At 34.0% G+C, this 19,926-nt stretch overlaps 1 protein-coding gene across 2 annotated transcripts in view; it reads left to right on the top strand.

Annotated features, from left to right (window-relative positions):
- SMARCA5 (SNF2 related chromatin remodeling ATPase 5) overlaps positions 1 to 18,548 on the top strand; it is a 54,640-nt gene extending 36,092 nt beyond the window's left edge. For both annotated transcript variants that reach the window (XM_058286454.2, XM_071214497.1), the window contains exons 11-24: positions 261 to 487; positions 1,268 to 1,389; positions 1,470 to 1,622; positions 2,651 to 2,783; positions 5,901 to 6,049; positions 6,235 to 6,354; positions 7,174 to 7,284; positions 7,793 to 7,906; positions 8,596 to 8,718; positions 9,461 to 9,593; positions 10,933 to 11,051; positions 11,394 to 11,606; positions 15,925 to 16,032; positions 17,299 to 18,548. In XM_058286454.2, coding sequence (XP_058142437.1) covers positions 261 to 487; positions 1,268 to 1,389; positions 1,470 to 1,622; positions 2,651 to 2,783; positions 5,901 to 6,049; positions 6,235 to 6,354; positions 7,174 to 7,284; positions 7,793 to 7,906; positions 8,596 to 8,718; positions 9,461 to 9,593; positions 10,933 to 11,051; positions 11,394 to 11,606; positions 15,925 to 16,032; positions 17,299 to 17,364 — 1,891 coding nt within the window. In that variant the 3' untranslated portion in view covers positions 17,365 to 18,548. The remainder of the gene's footprint in view (positions 1 to 260; positions 488 to 1,267; positions 1,390 to 1,469; positions 1,623 to 2,650; positions 2,784 to 5,900; positions 6,050 to 6,234; positions 6,355 to 7,173; positions 7,285 to 7,792; positions 7,907 to 8,595; positions 8,719 to 9,460; positions 9,594 to 10,932; positions 11,052 to 11,393; positions 11,607 to 15,924; positions 16,033 to 17,298) is intronic.
- Positions 18,549 to 19,926: the final 1,378 nt, after the last annotated feature.

Below are 19,926 nucleotides of genomic sequence, written 5' to 3'. Positions count from 1 at the left end.
GACGCAAAGAAATTTTTTCGTATTTTTTAAGTAATTTCCCAAGGTGCAGCTTATAAGGGTGAAAATAGAACAGTGGGGCAATTAAAAAAGAAAGTTACAGAGGTTATAGATGGTATAAATACTTAACCACACTTAAGAAATTGATGGGTTGTTTGTTAAAGTTATATTTTAGTTAACACAGGAAGATGATTAGGAATGTAAAGTGGCAGAGACTGGTCAGGGCGCATGTGAGCCCTTTTAAATATTTTTCTTCTCACCAGGTATACACGGATATTAATGAAGGATATAGATATACTGAACTCGGCAGGCAAGATGGATAAAATGAGATTGTTGAATATCCTGATGCAGTTGAGGAAATGCTGTAATCATCCATATCTTTTTGATGGAGCTGAACCTGGCCCACCTTATACAACAGATATGCATCTAGTTACCAACAGTGGCAAAATGGTGGTGTTAGATAAGCTTCTCCCTAAGTTAAAAGAACAAGGTATCTATGTTACTGGTCATCACAGTTGGCGAAGTAATGAAAACGGTTTTAAATTTTGCTGTTCAAATGAGGGAACACAGTGCTTTGGAAATAAAGACCCTGATTCTTTTTAAAGTTGAAATAGGACATTTAAACTTACATCCATTGTCCAAGTATTTTTCCCCCTAATTTTAGTTCTTCTCTGAAGTGTCTCATAGAAGGTGTTCAATAGTGATGAATCAATTCCTGGATTTGGGGGAAGAATTCCCATTTCATACAAGCTTTACCTTTTTAATCATTGAAAGATTAAGAAATTTTAGCTTTTTGTCATAAAATTCCAAGAATGGGTCTCTAGAACCAGATTGAGACCAGGAGTATGCAGCTGTGTTTTGGACAGTGTGCTATGTTTTGAGGAATGTACAGGAGCAGTGTGTATGAAAGGGTTGTATGGGAAGGTGGCTGGCAAAACATTATTTTTAAATATATGGGGAAGAGGTAACAAGATAATGATTCTCTCAGGCCAAGTAATGGCAAGACCTCCCATGCACCAGATACAAATATCCTTTACTCTTTAACTTAGTGTACTGTACAAATATTTATCTTTTCCTATTTGTGCAGTGATGGAAAAAAGGTGAGGAATGACAGACAGACTTGGATGATAAGTAATATAGACTTTTTTCTTGTAACTAGGCAACTTAGACTTAAAGGTTAATTGGTTAGTCTTATTAATTTGTTTAGCCTTAAATTTTTAGATAAAACTTTCTACTTTTAAAGCCCCTAATAATGACTGTTATTTAACAGGTTCACGAGTACTAATCTTCAGTCAAATGACAAGGGTATTAGACATTTTGGAAGATTATTGCATGTGGAGAAATTATGAATACTGCAGATTGGATGGGCAGACACCCCATGATGAGAGACAAGTGAGTAAAATTGGGAATGAGAGATAAAATAGTATCAGATAAAATAATTTTCTGATGCTTGTTTTATTTTATATATATAGGATTCCATCAATGCCTACAACGAACCAAATAGCACAAAGTTTGTCTTTATGTTAAGCACGCGTGCTGGAGGTCTTGGCATCAATCTTGCTACTGCTGATGTAGTGATTTTGTATGATTCAGATTGGAATCCCCAAGTAGATCTTCAGGCTATGGTAAGAGAGAAATAAATACATTATGTATTTAGTTGATATTTTAGTTAGGGTAACCTAAGAAACAATCTCCAGATCTCAGGAGCTCCCAGTAAGCCCTGAGTTAACCCAGAACTCAATCACATAGAGTAACTGACTGCAAAGGAATTGGTAAATGGCTCGAATTTTTTACCAGGGAGAAAGGGAAGTAGATTTAGTGAACATCTAGCCTGTCTGCCACATTAGATGCTTAAAATTTCCGTCCTTGTATGGGGAATACTGGGCCAGATGAGTAATTGAGTTTTTAGCTTCTGTTGAGAAAATGCGTGGTATGTAGATGAATAGAAAAACTTAAAATTTAAGTTTGATATCGCTAATGACTTAAACCATGCTTTTTAGTGACCTTAAATCCAGCTTTATTAAATCTCTGGTGTTTGTGGTAGCTTTCTTCCTGTCCCTTTGTAAGGGTGGCTGGGAAAAATTGATCATTTATTAGAAGTAAGGGTTATTTTATAGGAATGTGGTAAAAATTAAACAGTAAAAATTACTTTGACTATTTGTGTGTAGTTGATTAGGTATTACTTAAAGACAAGGATTTTTATATTGCTTGCAGAGTGCATTTATTCATGTCACATGTTTTCTTAATAGCAGTGATAATTCACAGATTTTTTCCACAGTAGTTCAAATTTGATTTAAGTAGGAAAAGATTTTGAATTTAAACCCAAGAAAACAATATTTTTAAGCTTTTTTCTTCAACTTTAAAATTAGACCATTTGTATTTTCTCACAGATTCAACAATTATAGCTTGTTCCTTACCTCCTAAAAGTTTTCCTTGTGAGATAACCTTCTTATTTTGACAGACACTGAGAAATTTTGTAAACCTAATAAAATATTAATGAAGTACAATTAATCTCTTTATTATGGTTGCTTGTTACATATTTTTAAAAACGTTTTATACTTGAAAATATTTTAATTTTGTTTTTCAGTATGTACATTCAGATATTATTTATGTGAGTTTTTAACTGTATCAAAATAACATGGTAATTATCTAGGACCGAGCACATAGAATTGGACAAACCAAGACAGTAAGAGTGTTCCGCTTTATCACTGACAACACTGTAGAAGAAAGAATAGTGGAACGTGCTGAGATGAAACTCAGACTGGATTCAATAGTCATTCAACAAGGTAAGCCTTAGAATTTTAAAATTTTACCAAGTTTATTGATACAGCATGGTTTTTTCCTCAGTTAAGATATTTTCATTATTAAGCATCTGTTGACTTAAGCAAGCTGGTAGCCAATGATATTCATATTCCTCAGATAGTAAATTTTAGATTTGTTAGTAAGAGTATGGGCTTTGGACTTCTGAAGGTTGAGACTTGAATATTGGTTTTGCCAATTAAGCAATTGTCTTCTCATTTCCTCATCTATTAAATTGTGATAAAAGTAACTACTATTTAGTATTTTTAAAGATTAAAGAAGATAATTTAAATGAAATACTCATTATTAAGCCTGGCACATGTTAAATAAATAAAACTTTGGTAATTATGATTTATGTCTACTAAGGCTTCTGTTGATTACTCTGGGGGGGGTACTGGAGAAATAATCATATCATAGAAGTTTTTATTTTATTTATTTAAGTCTGCGACCCCCCCCTTTTTTTTTTTTTTAATGTACAGGGACTAGAGATTGAACCCCAGACCTCTTAGGCCAGCCCTCAACCACTGAGCCACACCAGCTCTCCTGAGTTGGTTTTTTTGTGTGCTTATTTTGTTTTGTTTTTAGGAGGCACTGGGGACCGAACCTGGGATTTCCCATGTGGGAAGCAGGTGCTCAACATTTTTTTTTTTTAAGACTTATTTATTTATTTAATTCCTTCCCCTCCCCTGGTTGTCTGTTCTCTGTGTCTGTTTGCTGTGTCTTGTTTCTTTGTCCCCTTCTGTTGTCGTCAGCGTCACGGGAAGTGTGGGTGGCGCCATTCCTGAGCAGGCTGCATTTTCTTTCACTCTGGGTGGCTCTCCTTTACTGGGCGCACTCCTTGCACGTGGGGCTCCCCTATGTGGGGGACACCCCTGCGTGGCAGGGCACTCCTTGCGCGCATCAGCACTGCGCATGGGCCAGCTCCACACGGGTCAAGGAGGCCCGGGGTTTGAACCGCGGAGCTCCCATGTGGTAGACGGACATCCTAACCACTGGGCCAAGTCCGTTTCCCAGGTGCTCAACATCTTGAGCCACATCTGCTCCTTACTGAGAACCCACTAGGTGCCAGGCACTGTTCTTGGTTGTGAGAATACAATGATGAATAAAACATTTGTTCTTACTTTCAAGGAACAATTTTGTGGGAAAGAGACACAGAGTAAACAAACATATAAATAGGACTAGAGGGGGTGAGACTGATGTTTTTATTTTGGGTTGATTGAAGGAAAATTTAAGTTCTATTTCTAGATCAGTTTTTTAGGAAAGCATATTTTTTTTCGTGAAGCTTACGATGAAGATGGTGATGGGATATACAAAATGCAGAAGTAGAAAAATAGGCTTAGTAACCTCAAGCCCATATTGATCTGTAGTCATGAGCATATACTTTTTATGTCTAAAAAGGTGAAAGATAACTGTTAAATTGTTCACTGGTTATTTCATTTCTACAGTTATAATAAAGGAAATGTTTTGTATTTCTCTGTTATCTTGTAGTGCCAGCATGTTAGCTACTTGTCTGAATACCCAGAGACCATAAATAATTGCTTATATTAACAAATTTAATTGATTTTGTTAATAATTGAATGCTTAATTTATGCCAGGTAATGTGCTGGACACTCTGTACCATTATCTCTCTTAGTCTTTATGCCATTTTGATGATGAAGTTGGCACTAGAGGTGGATGGCTTAGAAATTTAAGTTACTTGTCCAATTTTATACAGTTAAATAGTGACTCAGTCAGGGAATCAAGAACTATATTAACTGTTAAAGTGAAGTGTTTAATTAGGTAAGTTCTGTGGGAACTTCTGGGGCATATCAAACGATGGAATTTATCAAGGCCAATAAAATGTCAATTTTATTATTTCTTTATATTCTTCCATGCATTTTGAAAGTCACCCTGCCATGTGGTGCTTATTCTCAATTCTATCATCTATGAAACTATTTTTTAAGATTAATATTAAAACTTAGAAATTATAATTGAGTTTTGTGACTTTACCTTAGTTGAAAAAAATTGTTTTAATATTTACTGAGGCAAATTTTGAAGAAAACCTTTTATTCTAGTAGCTTTGTTATCCCATTTGTGGTCAGAGTAAGCAAATAGCAAGCCTCAGAGGCCTACCACTGTTATACTATCTTGCAGACTGAGTACATGATTTTAAAATATGAGAAAAGTCTGTGTCCCAGAAATACTTCATCTGCAAAGCTTCTTCCCTGTCCAACAAAGAACTGGATTCTGTAAGCCTGAGTATATTCTGATAGCAGTGGGATTGTTTTTAATACAAAGAAATATGTTCTGTGGATATCCTCACTTTGAAAGTCATATTCTGTTAGGGATCCAAAACCATCAAAAGCAAGTTGTAGAAAACAACTTGGGTCTTTATATACTTGTTACAAGTTGGTTGGAGTAGAAAAAGTGAAGCTTTATTGATGTAAGTGTATGGTGAGTGACCTGTTAAGGTGAAAGCAACTTTTTGCCACTTTGTGTTTGTTTTGATGCCTGTATATTTGAAAACACAAATCATATGGTTGGCCACATTCTTGTCAGTTGAAGACCATAATGTTCTAATGCTTTATTTTTTATGATCCAAATAAGCTTTCAGGCTTAAGATTTGGAGGTTTCAAAAAATTAATATTATATATTTCTTACATATGGTTTGGCAGTATGAAAGGGTTTTTGTGCTTTACTTTTCTAAGGAGAAAAGGTTAATTTTGGTATATTAATATTAACCTTTTCCTCATCACAAATTCTTCTGTGTATAACGCTTATATCTGCTAAAACTTCTTTAAATTGCAAATAATTTTGATTTTCAGATATCCCAAATTAATATATTCATCTTCAAAAAGAATATATTTTATTGTGATAGTGTATAATAAACTTTATGACATAAGTTTGGAAACATTTCAAAGCTTATCAACTGAAAATTAGACATTAAATTTTACATAAAATGAAAATAGTTTATATTGTCAGGCATGAATGAACAGAAATTAAAAAGTATTACATCTAACATTTAATGTTTCCAGTTGGAAATGTTTCCAACTGGAAACATTCCAAGTTTCCAGTAAAATAAAGGCTGTTCGATTTAACATTATCCAACAAAATCTTTTTTCCAGGAAGACTTGTGGATCAGAATTTGAACAAAATTGGTAAAGATGAAATGCTTCAGATGATTCGACATGGAGCAACACATGTATTTGCTTCAAAGGAAAGTGAGATTACTGATGAGGATATTGATGGTATTTTGGAAAGAGGTGCAAAGAAGGTGAGGTATAGGGTAAAGATAATGTTTTTAATATAAAATATTTTAAACTGAAACTCTTTGAGGGAATTATTTGATATGTAAATTATAAACTTATTTCCATAAAAAGAAGCTTTTGTGTACCTTAAAAAGACTACTTTTGTTTTTGTTGTTCTTGAACTAAATGAGGTTTTTCTTTTGTTCCCTAGACTGCAGAAATGAATGAAAAACTCTCCAAGATGGGTGAAAGCTCACTTAGAAACTTTACAATGGATACAGAGTCGAGTGTTTACAACTTTGAAGGAGAAGACTATAGAGAAAAACAAAAGGTGGTTTTTAAAAGAGAGGTTTTGGTTATTGGGAACCCTTTTTTTTTTTTTTTAATACTGGAGACTTGGAATTTTAAATGTTAGGTGTAATAATTTTGTCTCCGATATCATTTCTATTTACTCATACCTGATTATAAATTATTTTCATTTTTATGTAAAATTTAATGCCTGATTTTCAGTTGGTAAACTTTGAAATCTTCTAAAACTACGTAATGAAGTTTTTATTGTGTTTATTGTCACAGTGCAATATATTCTTTTTGGGGGGTTAATATTGTGGTTTGAAAATAAAAATAACTGGTAAAAAAGAAATTATCACACTGTTATTAGTTTTTAATTATTAAGCAGATTTGGCTGTTAATTAAAGGGAAGCACTTGCTTTAATATATAGAAGTGGAAAATACCTCCGGGTAGGAGAAAAATAATTCTTCTAGAGTTTTCCTTTTTAACATTTAGACATAAATATCCTCAGAATTTTTTCTAGGCTACATACAAACATATTTTTCTGATAGAGTCATAGCATACATTCTGTAGACTTTTTTGTTTTTCTTTTCTTAATAGAATTATCATTCATATGGGTAAGAAGTAATACCTCAGTGCCTGTGCTTTTCAGTAGATACTGTCCTATGTGTTATTTATATAACTAGGCAAAATACTGTAGCGTCTCTATCCTTGTAGAGCTTATAATCCAGTAGTTTTGAATATCTGTCCATTTACAGACATCACTCTTAAGGATGTGCACAGTGTGAGTGCATTCATGTAAAATTGTTACCATATGTAATAAAAGTTTGTGATTTGAATATTTTTTCTCATATGCCATAGATTGCATTCACAGAGTGGATCGAACCACCGAAACGAGAAAGAAAAGCTAACTATGCTGTTGATGCATATTTCAGGGAAGCTCTTCGTGTCAGTGAACCTAAAGCACCCAAGGTTAGTTGAAAAAACACTAAATAAATATCTGAAAACATAGCTGCATTCCCAGGGCCTAGAAAAGGAACTTATACCAGTATATTCACTGAAAGAGAGAAGGAGGGAGAGGAGAAGGGAAATTTAAAAAATAATAAGTACAATTTAGAACATTAAAACAAACCTAGTTTAATCTTAAAAATTAGAATATTATAAAAAGTTTTGTAAAGAAAATACCTGAAAATATTGGTAATTAAAATTTTATTTCTTACATCCATGCCATAAAACCAGATTATGGGAAGTAAATTTTACATGATTCTTTTAATAGTATATTTCCTTCAGATTTTTAAGTTTTTTAAAAGCTAGTTTTGCATCTGTGCAATTAAAATTGGTTAATGTCAGTTTATTGAGAGATGTATTCAATTGCTTGGAGAAGTGCTGTCATGGTTCATGAAATGAAGAAGTCTGAAGATAAATTTGGGGCAGAATAATTTGCCTTTTTATAGATAACACTTATTTTTTTTCCCTTCAGGCTCCTCGACCCCCAAAACAACCCAATGTTCAGGATTTCCAGTTCTTTCCCCCTCGTTTATTTGAATTACTGGAAAAAGAAATTCTGTATTACAGAAAAACTATTGGATACAAGGTATTAAAAGTCTTCATTTTATATACATTATTATTCAGACACTATTTAGGATATAAGAATTAATTATTACTGAGAAGCAGTTGGGTGCCCACCTACCACATGGGAGTTCCCAGGTTCTGTTCCTGGTGTCTCCTAAAGAAGAAGAGCAAGATAGTGAGCTGACCAGATAGGCTGGGGCAGCAAGCTTGTGGAACATGATAAGCAATGAAGAGATACAAGGAGGAAAACAAAATGAGAGTACAACAAGCAGGGAGCGGAGGTGGCTGAAGTGATTAGGTGCCTCCCTCCCACATGGGAGGTTCCGGGTTTGGTTCCCAGTGCCTCCTAAAGAAAAGACGATGACACAGTGAACAGACACAGAGAGCAGAAAGCGAGCACAAGCTGATTGGGGGGGCGGGGAATAAAAATATATATCTTTCTTTTTTAAAAGTAGAATGAATTATTCCTAATAATTCATTTAAGTAATTTGAACTTAGTAGAAAAGAATGTTTATTTACTTTGTTATCCTAGTACATAAACTTGGTATCTGCTGTATTTAAACAACGTAATTCATCTGGTTTATTTTAACTTAATAAATTCAAGATAACAGGATGTTTTCTTGCCTGGTTAGATTTGAACTTTTGAGATATCATTTAGTTCATCACCATCTAAAATTTACTGATTTGATATCATAGAAAATTATTTTTTAGGTACCTCGAAATCCTGACCTTCCAAATGCAGCACAGGCACAAAAAGAAGAACAGCTTAAAATTGATGAAGCTGAACCCCTAAATGATGAAGAGTTAGAGGAAAAAGAAAAGTTATTAACACAGGTATAACCAGTAAAAAACAAAATTTAGTAACAGTTAATTCTGTAATATACTGTTGGATTGTGTTGGGGCGTGAACAGAAATACAAATTTCTGCTTTCAGATGGAATAATTAGGAACAATAAGGCATAGGCTTTGGATAAATGCTGTATTTTGATTGTTATTAGTTGTTGCGGAGATAGATTATAACTTTGCATTTGCCTTGGTAGAGTGGGTATCCTTTTCATAATGTTAATTTTAGTTTTTCCATCTTCCCTTTCCAGTGAATTTTCCACGTTGCCAGTGAGTTATTCTCAAAAATAAATCTCTGCTAGGTCCTTTATTGTTTAACATCCTTTGGGAGTCAGCTCTTCAGAATCTAGGTTTATCTTACCTTTAAAGCTTTATTTTCCTTCCATTTTCCTGCTTGCTCATATCTTTGCTAATGCTATGTTTGTTCACTCTTCCTGGCAAATTCCACTAGTTGTTCAAAACCCAATAAAAATGTCACCTTATATTTCACCTTCTTTTCTCTTTTCCCCACTCAGATTCAATTGGTTGCTATCTAAGTAATACATGATATATGATATATTGCTAAAAGTTTATATCTATGTGCATAAACAGGAACCTCCCTAAAATAACTTAATGAGAAAAGATAAACTAGAAGCATTAGAAAATTTTTTGTTATTTAGAACCATTGGTAAATTATTACAGCTTTTTTTCCAAGTTTTTTCCAAGTTAAATAGTTGTTATCTGTTGTTTTGAAGGGATTTACCAATTGGAATAAGAGAGATTTTAACCAGTTCATCAAAGCTAATGAGAAGTGGGGTCGTGATGATATTGAAAATATAGCAAGAGAAGTGGAAGGAAAAACTCCAGAGGAAGTCATTGAATATTCAGGTAATTCTTATTATTTTAGTAGGTATAAAAATATTATCAGCCTTTTTGAGTTTACTAAGTATAAGAAGTTTCATATTTTCTTATTCTGAATTCTGTTTTGATAAGCTAAATTTTGTTATGCCTTTTAGTGCCTTGTTTTTTTTCTGTTTTGTGTTTTTTTAAAAATGTCAGGAAATTTTCCAGCCCTAAAATTACATAATGGTTTTATGTTTCTAATCCTAGCAACTAACTATAGCAAAGAAAACCAGAATAGGTCACTGAGTATTTTGTGTTTTCATTTTTATTTCATTTCTCTCCATAACTTCTCTTTTTGGGGAGTGGGATTTTTTTTTTTTTTTTGAGGTTCCAGGGGCTGGGGAATGAACCCAGGACCTCATAAGTGAGAAGCTGGTGCTCAAGCACTGACCCACATTGGCTTCTCTGAGTTGGTTTTTTCATTTGTTTCACTTGTTGTTTGTTTTTGTTTTATCAAGAGGCACCAGGAACTGAACCTGGGACCTCCCATGTGGGAGGCAGGAGCTCAACTGCTTGAGCCACATCTGCGCCCCCTCCATAACTTCCTTTTTTTTTTTTTTTTAAGATTTATTTTTTATTTCTCTCCCCTTCTGCACCCCCCGCCCCCCCGCCCCCGGTTGTCTGCTCACTGTATCCATTTGCTGTGTGTTCTTCTGTATCTGCTTGTATTCTTGTTAGTGGCACTGGGAATCTGTGTCTCTTTTTGTTGCATTATCTTGCTGCATCAGCTTTCCATGTGTGTGGTGCCACTCCTGGGCAGGCTGCACTTTTTTCTCATTGGGCAGCTTACTTACGGGGCTTACTCCTTGCACGTGGGGCTCCCCTATGCGGGGGCACACCCCTGCATGGCACGGCACTCCTTGCACCCATCAGCACTGTGCGCAGGCCAGCTCACCACATGGGCCAGGAGGCCCTGAGTTTGAACCCTGGATCTCCCATGTGGTAGGTGGACGCTCTATCCACTGAGCCAAATCTGCTTCCCCTCCATAACTTCCTAAGTGTTTTGTTACTGTGTTTTCTGAAGTTATTTGGATTCTCAAATAAATGTGTGTAATTGTGCTGTGGTGAGTCAGCTTAGAGTATTAAAATAGCTAAATCTAAAAGTTGGAAGATAAAACATTTAATTCATCTCTGTCATTTTCTAGTTAAGGAAATGGATTATATGTGACCTGTTTACTTTCTAGTAATAAACATAGGATAAATGGAACTTTATTAATCCTTAGCAAATAAAACAAATTAGAACATTTAAGCTAAAAAGTTTTTTTAATATTTTTTTACCCCCTTCTTCTACCCCCCCATCTTCCCAACTTTTCCTATTTTACAGCTGTGTTCTGGGAAAGATGCAATGAACTCCAGGACATAGAAAAGATAATGGCTCAGATTGAAAGGGGAGAGGCAAGAATTCAGAGAAGAATTAGTATCAAAAAAGCACTTGACACAAAGGTATTTTGATTATTAATAAATAAAGTGTTAATAAAATAACTCTTGTGAATATGGGGAATAAAATAACTTTTAAAGAGGAAATGATCACTTAAAATGGAAATTTCTTCAAAGAAAAATATTGAAACATCATAGATATTTTCAAGAGAGTATGATTTAGTATTAGGTTGATATATCTGAGTTTAAGGTATTAGGATATTAGCTCTTTCCTAAATAGTATTGGAAAGTCTAGGTGCTATGAATAAAAATTTCTGATTTTAAATAAAACAGCTAATTTAACTAAAGCTGAGTTTGAAATACAGATATGAGTTATATTTTCCTATAATATAAAATCTCACTTTATAGATTGGACGGTACAAAGCACCTTTTCATCAGCTGAGAATATCATATGGGACTAACAAAGGAAAAAACTATACTGAAGAAGAGGATCGTTTTCTCATTTGTATGCTTCACAAGCTTGGATTCGACAAGGAAAATGTTTATGATGAATTGCGACAGTGTATTCGCAACTCTCCTCAGTTTAGATTTGACTGGTTTCTTAAGTCTAGAACTGCAATGGTGAGTGCTTAATGTAATTTTCTGTTATCAAGTGAATTGTTCAAAGTAAGCATTATTCTTTATAGTAACTTCTTTTGTTTTATTATGAGAAAACTGGTTCTCCTGAATCTTTGAAGTAGACTTTTATAATACTGTTAATATTGTAGGTTAAATCAGTTCCTGAGAGAACAATTTGCATCTACAGTTAAAAACTTAATCATAGGTAATTTATAGTACATCGGTCTTACATATTGTAACCTTGTTATAGATGATTTTGAGATTAATTTTAGTCAATTTAAATTTTAAATAGGAAATGTTAACCATGAATTTCAAAGTGTGAATGTGGCGATTACAATTTAAAATTTACTGAGTTCAGACTTTTTGGTTTTGCAAATGAAACACATTTCCATAAAGAAACTAACGGTCCTTGCATTTGGGCATCTGCTCATCAAAATGCTGAGTCTGGGTATTTTTAAATTGCTTAATGAGATAAAACACTATTTCTGTACTGACTTAATGCCGAGCTTTTTTATTTCCAGTATCTAATAAACTGTGATCAGGGAGCTCTATTTCTAATGGCTTTAAAATTAAAATTCGGGAAAGTTTAGCCACAATGAATTGCTCCTATTATGTGTTCCCCACTTTTTAAACTTTTAACTTCCACTTGCTTTCTGCAGCATGATATGACAAAAAGTTTCTGTAGTCTTAACTTTTTTGGATATACTGGGATGAGAAAAGTTGAAACATCCTAATAGTAAGATTTCTCCGAGTGTTTTAAGTTTCTTGTCACTCAAGACTGGTATAATATGCATTGTTTTCCCAGTTGACCACTGAAGTAATTTTTTCAATCAATATTTTGATGGGAGACTGGAACTACTGTTTTATGAAACTCTAGTTTGGAAAGTGCTGCACTAAACTAACATGAAGCTACTTTGAAGATAAAAGCACTATATTGTTAGAGGGGAAAATATTTAGTTGCTAAAAAATCTGTCTTACATCTTTTTTAGTAGCAACAATTTATATATAGTTTATAAGGAAGAATGATTTTGCAGTGAGTATAACAAGATCCAGTGTCACATTGATTTACCAGTACAATGCCATAGTCTAAACTTATGTAGTACTTCCCAACATATGGCACACATAAAAAATAGTAATGTCTGTATGGCTCCATGTGGTAAATTGAGTCCTTGCCCAGAACCAAGAGAAGTCATACTTTTGCATGCTTGTGACACATTCCTGACATGTGCCACACTATCTGTTCTGTGTAATGCTAACTTTGATAATAGTATATTACCGTCTATCAATGTGCATTATTGCAAGTATTTCTAAGCTTTGGCATATTATATAAAATAATACTTTAAAGTGATTTTATTGTAGTTGTGTACTAGTATCACTATGAGGGAAAAATAATTTTGGTGTATATAACGTAAGTTTGTTCATTAGAGGAAGGGAGCTGCTAATGTGGTATATTGACTATCTTAATTCTAGTGATTTATTTTTTGAATTGTGGGAACATATATACAACATAAATTTTCCTATCTTGACCACTCCCGGGCATACCATTCAGTAGAATTTATCATAATTCACAATATTGTGTTACCCTCACCACCACCAATTGCTAAAACTTTCCTCCCATTTCCCCAAACAGAAAATCCTATACACACTGTGCATTAACTCCTTATTCCACCACTGGCAAACTATTCTAATTTTCATCTCTATTAGCTTGCATATCCTGATCTTTTTTTTTTTTTTTTTTTTTTTTGTAGTTACCCTGGAGCTTAAATTTTAACATCCTAAATTTATAACAGTTTTCATTTGCTTTGGTGCAGGTTAGCTTCAATAGTATATGCAAACTATGTTTCTTATACCCTTCTGTCCCCCCATGTATATGTAGTTCACAAATCATGTGTTTGTATAAGCCCCAAACCACTCACTGATTTACCTTTACATTATATGCATTTGCTTTTTAGATTCTATAGGAAGTAAAAAGTGGAAATATAAATCAAAAGTAAAATATTATTATTTATATTTACCCACGTTGTTGCTCCCACCAGAGATCGTTATTTCTTCATGCTGCTTCGATCTGTTGACTGTTGTCCTTTCCTTTCAACCTGCAGAACTCTTTAGCATCCCCTGTAGGCAGTCCAGTTCAACATTTTGTTAATCTGGTAATGTCTTTACTCCACATTCATTTGTGAAAGACAGTTTTGTTGGATGCACGATTCTTGGTTGGCAGTTTTTTGCTTTGAGCACTTTATATATGCCATCCCCACTATCTTCTTCCCTCTGTGGTTTCTGATGATAAATTGGTACTTAATCCTGTTGAGACTCCCTTGTATGTTATGCCTTGTTTCTCTCTTGCAGCTTTCAGAATTTTATCTTTGATATTGACAGCTTGATTAGAAGTATGGCACAGTGTGGGTCCGTTTAGGTTTATCCTGTTTGGAGTTTGTTGAGCATCTTAGATGTGTAACATATTCATGTCTTTGAGAAGTTTTCAGTCATTATTTCTTTGACTATGCTCTGTCCTTTTTGACTCCCATAATGTCTACATCAGTATGTTTAATGGTGTCCCATAGATTTCTCAAGCTTCTGTTCACTTTTCATTTTTCTTCTCCTCAGACTGGAATGATTTCAGTTGTCTTTGTCTTTGTGTTTTCTAATTCTTTTGCCAGTTCCAATTTGCTGTTAACAGAATTTTAGGTTTTTGTTACTTTGGTCTTTAGCTCTGATTCCTTTTCATAATTTTCATCTCTATTGACATTCTCTTTGTGTTCATCTCTTATTTTCCTAATTCCCTTTAGTTCTTTGTCCATGATTTCCTTTAACTCTTTAAGCATATTTAGAACTCTATAAAAAGTCTTTGTCTGATGTGTCCCAGGTATGGTTCTCTTCATTGACTATTTCTAATGCTTTAATCTTCTCCTCTTTCTTTGTATGTTTTGTAATCTTTTGTTGAAACTAGACATTTTATATTTTAAGGTGTTTTTCACTAGAATTTAGACTCTAAGATTTCTGTTCTTTAAGCTTTTGTATCCAGTTAGTGGTGTTTTGACAGCGCTTTCCTTGACTGCTAAAAACTAACAAAAACAAGAAGAATAAAAAGAAAAAAGGCTTTCCCAGTCTCTGTAGATGGAATTAAGGGAATATTCTCCTTTCAGGGCGATTCATATGATGGGTTGTATGAGAATAACACGGGACCAAAACCTAGGCGCCTCCCTGATTTTTCCATGCTTATGTTTTGTCTTAGGAATGCCTGTGATCCTAGGAATTTCCTCTACTTCCACCCTACCCCCCACTCCCATTTACAGGGATATGAGTATGCTCTCCTCTTTAAGAAACAGTTTCTTCACAGCGCAGGGGCACTGTGCTGTAGATCCTATAGCCAGCAGTCCCTTCCACCAGGGATCCACTTGACGCTCTCCCACAGCATTCTGTAGGAGAGCTCTGAGCTGCCTTACACATGCAGGGCAAGTTTTGAGAAGGGGAGTCCCACAGAATACCACCAGACAGCTTGTACCAGGTATACAAGTTTACCAGTTTGTGCCTGAGGGTCACTCTGCTCCCTCTGAAACACGTCTTCACTGGGAGGGCTGTTGAGTCCTGAGCGGGTGCAGCATCAGGGAGGTGCTAGTCAGGGGCCCAGGAGATCCTGCCACCTTTTAAGTAGACTTTTTATTGATTGGTTTGCATTAGCTATTTTCTGGAGCTTTGAGAATGATATTTCTATCAGTTCTTGCTGGTTGTTCCAAGCTTCTGTGGAGGAATGGAGCCCTGAAGCGAATCACTCCACCATCTTGATTGGGGTCCTAGTGATATTTTGAAGGGGAAAGATTTGCCACACCTCTTAAAAGTTCTTGTTGATTTTATTTTTTTAAAGGAGGTACCAGGGATTGAACCCAGGACCTCATACATGGAAGCAGGTACTTAATTCCTTGAACTACATCCTCTCCCTTCTTGATTTTTGACCCTCAAATATGTACACTCTTATTTGAGTTTTTTATATAAATGGCCTGAGTTTGGTATAGAAAGTCTTTAGCAGTCTTATATATATTGGGAGATGTTCATTTCCACTGTTCTCAATTCCTAAGTGAAAAAAAGATTGATAAACAATACACAAAGGTATGGCTTAAGAATGAAACAAAAATATAATATCTTGTACCTTGTTTTCTACCCTTATAGCATGAGTTATTTATGAAAATGAATTTTGCTTTATTGGCTGTGTATGAGTGATTTTACATTACCCTTTTTAAAACAAGTCTTTGTTTTAAAATTGAAATTCTCAAAATTTATAGATGGAAAATACAGTTTATCATGTAAATTTATGATTATAACTCAGGAGCTCCAGCGGAGATGTAATACTTTAATTACCTTAATTGAAAGAGAAAACATGGAACTGGAAGAAAAGGAGAAGGCAGAGAAAAAGAAACGGGGACCAAAACCTTCAGTAAGTAGTCATGAATATTTAAGTATTTTCTTTTTTTTTTTTTTTTTAAGGATTTGAACATTACTTGGCTGTCTTCTCTGTGTGTGTTTTGTGGGCTTTTTTTTTTTTTAATGTTTGCAATAACAGTTTAATTTTTTTTAAAGATTTATTTATTTATTTTATTTCCCCACTCCCCCCCAGTTATCTGTTCTCTGAGTCTGTTTTGCTGCATGTTCTTCTGTCAGCGGCACAGGAATCTGTGTTTCTTTTTGTTGCATCATCTTGTTGTGTCAGCTCTCCGTGTGTGTGGTGCCATTCCTTGGCAGGCTGAACTTTTTTTTGCGTTGGGCGGCTCTCCTTATGGGGCGCACTCCTTGCGCGTGGGGCTCCCCTGTGCAGGGACACCCCTGTGTGGCACGGCACTCCTTGTGCACGCCAGCACTGCACATGGGCCAGCTCCACATGGGTCAAGGAGGTTCAAACTGTGGACCTCCCATGTGGTAGACGGACGCCCTAACCACTGGGCCAAGTCTGCTTCCCAGTGGGCTTTTTCTTTTACAAATAATATAGCTGTGGATCACTTAAAAATTTAATTTTGATTGCATCCCATGGAGAATGTTACATGTTATGATGGCAGTTGATAAATATGGGGATTTGTGAAAATCTGGGATGGTATGTCCTGTGAATGCCAGGAGCCTACACTTCTAATTAGGACAACAAGTTATAATTTTAGAATATCTTAAAAAATATTAGGAAAGCAGAGGCTTTACAAACCTGTAGTATTAACTTCTAAGTTTTGATTTATTGTCCAAGAGTTATCTTAGCAATGTGAAAGCAAAATTTTTAAGGCAAAGAAGTCATATATTTAATAATAGTTAATTTATAGGTTCATGAGTAAAAGAGCCTATCTGGTACTTATGTAATTTTCTCCTTCTTCAGCTCAAAAAATATTTATTACTATTATATTTTGATAATGGGCATGTTATATACATTTATTTTGATAAATTCAATTACTGCTAATATTGAATTCTTCATTTCTTATTAATTTCAGTGTTAGCATTAAAATGTTTTTATTGCATAAGTAAAATAAATAGGATTATTTGGAGATGTGATAGTCAGCTTTGAAGGATATATTCTGGGCATGAAAAACTAGTATTTCTGGTTTTGTTACATACCATTTACCAAAGTGCTACAATGTGTTTGCCAATATATTTCATGTGTTTATATTAGCCTTGTGATCAAAAGTAATCCTCTTGTTATGAAAAGTAATCTTTTGTGTGTTTTTAGACACAGAAACGTAAAATGGATGGAGCACCTGATGGCCGAGGAAGAAAAAAGAAGCTGAAACTATGAATACATATTTGTTTCATAATCACTAAATTTAAACTAGTAGTTCTTTAATTTACGGGTCTTCATAAGATGTACTGTACAATGCTCAACTGTTATGTCATTAAAAGACATCAGGTTCATCTGTTTACTAAGATAGAAACATAGTATGTAGTTTCACTTTTTTAAATGCAACAGCTGTGCTGAAATTTTTTTTATCATTAACACTTGAAGTAATAAAATAGGCATTCATTTATTAATAAATGCTTCATTTGATTTATTTTTCTATTATGGTTCGATTTGTCAAGATTGTGGCTTTTTGTTTATCAGCTTTAGTTTCTACACTCCTAAGACTTAAAAACAAGCAAACAAGTAAAAAAGAAAATTGCAAATAACATTTGTCCCTTTAGTGTCCTATTTAGTTGTGTAATTCTTTTAATTCATTTTGCCTTCGTAAAAATTTGGGTATTTTCTTTGTAGTATCTGAGTCTCATCTGGGAAGATTATGTAAATTGCATTTTCCTTGCTTATTTTGTGGATAGAATGGGAAAAATAATCAAGACCAATTATTATTAAATTCTATGCATATTTCTCTTATGCTGTTTCTGTAGTTGATTTTGAGCTGAATATTGGAAAGATGGCCTTTTAGTTGTATAGCCAAAGATACTTAGTATTTCCTGGTTCCTTGCGGTGTTACTGTACCATTTTGTAAAGGAATATTATTTTTAACTGTTGGATAAATATTTTGACAAATGATCTTCTGAAGCAGCCACAATTTAGAAAGATAATGTCAGAACTGAGGTTGAATTTTTTTTATGGCCCAACGAAAATAAGGTGTGAATTTGTCTTGCTATTAAATTGAAATTGGTAGGAAAATGTATGTTCTTCCAGTTTGTGTTGGCAGGTTTTAGAGTAATTGAAAATTTTATTATATTTTAAAGTAATTCCTAAAATGTGAACAGCAAGACTGACTGTAATTCCACCTTTTGTTTTGTATGCATAGAATTGATAGACTGGAGACCCTGAAGCAGGAATACCCAAATTATAGTGTCAGGATTTTAGCTGTACCAGAGGCCTTTGTGTGCTTGCTACACATAATTTGTATAAAGTTTTATATGTGCAAGTTGGGTACATAAAATAGTTCTCCATTTTTCTAAGGGAATGCAATAAATGTAGCATCGTGAATAAATATAACTTTTATAATCTTTAAAGTGGTCTTTTCTTTCCATTTAAAATTTTTTCTTCTCTCATTTGATTTTTATTTACTTTTTTCCTTAGGACATTATCTCTTTCTCGTAATTAATGAGATTTCTTCCCCTCAAATTTCTGTCAGTTTTCATTTGCTGTCATAATTGAGAATTTTTTCTTTTCTATATGGAATTGCTAATACTTTGCCTGCTTAATTTTCTGAAATGTATTGCTGGGGTCACCTTCAAGCAACATGCAGAGTTGATATGGCACATATAGAGTAAATTGAATTTATTCTGTGGTCCTACCAAACAGATTTCTATACAACTTGAACTCTTAAAATAACAATCAAATCTAATGTATTCAACATTTGAGGAAAGGTTAACTCTTTGATGAAAAGAGGGATAATTCTCGAAAGTTGTGCCCTCCTTTTTGGAAGAAATGATTTGAAAAATATAAGGCTGAAGAAAACTATGAAGGCCACAGAGGAAGTTATTTTTTGAGAAGAGAAACAGCTTGATAATCTGTGGGGAATAGTGGTTATAGGGGGCAGGATTAGAGAGTGGAAATACAAAAATGAATCTTCTAGTGCCAGCCCTTGAGAACTTGGAGACTCAAATATTGGAAATATAATCTAAAGGGAACACACTGAAAAAAACTATGAAAGATAATACCCAAATTTAGCATGTAATCTAGCTAATGCATGAGACATTGCTTTTTCTACTAGTAAATTAGGATGTCTCTATTGTGTCTTTAGCATGAAATAAAACCAAGTGTTTTACTGCTAATAAGGGGGAAATGATACTAACTCCAAACCAACTATTTTAAAAGAGAAATCAGTGGTGGTGAAGATAGACTCAGCATCACAACAATGTATTATAATCCACGATATTTAGTATTCCATTTACTAATTAATTAATTGAAGTAATATGTTTAAGGCTCTCACTATATAATTTGTTGGGAAGATTACATATAACAGTATATGCAGGTGAAAATAAAATGTCATTACTTTCAATTACAATATTACTTTAAATACTAATGTTAAACCCTAGAAAAAAAAGATAATGGAAAAGTTTCCTAAAGCAAACTTTTTTTAATTTAGGGCATTTCAAATTCAAATGATAGACTTAGTAGGCCGACTTTTATAGCAGTGTTTACTTGCTTATACTCTATGCTGTGTTAAATTTTTATTCTGTTGGGAAATCTAAACTACAGAGGCTATTAGTGTAGTTGTGTTTATGGGCCTCTAGTTGCTCCTTATAGTATAGTCACAGTATCTCGTGAAGTGTGATAGTTGGGTAATAGATAGCAAAAAAGTAATAATGGCTAATATATATCGTCAGTATTTAGGGTTTTTACCAACTAACCAATTTGTTGGTAGGTTTCAAGTAATTTTTCTCA

Source organism: Dasypus novemcinctus, chromosome 1 (genome assembly GCF_030445035.2).
Source record: "Dasypus novemcinctus isolate mDasNov1 chromosome 1, mDasNov1.1.hap2, whole genome shotgun sequence".
In the NCBI taxonomy this organism is placed as follows: Eukaryota; Metazoa; Chordata; class Mammalia; order Cingulata; family Dasypodidae; genus Dasypus; species Dasypus novemcinctus.
This window is presented reverse-complemented; position numbering and strand designations above follow the sequence as displayed.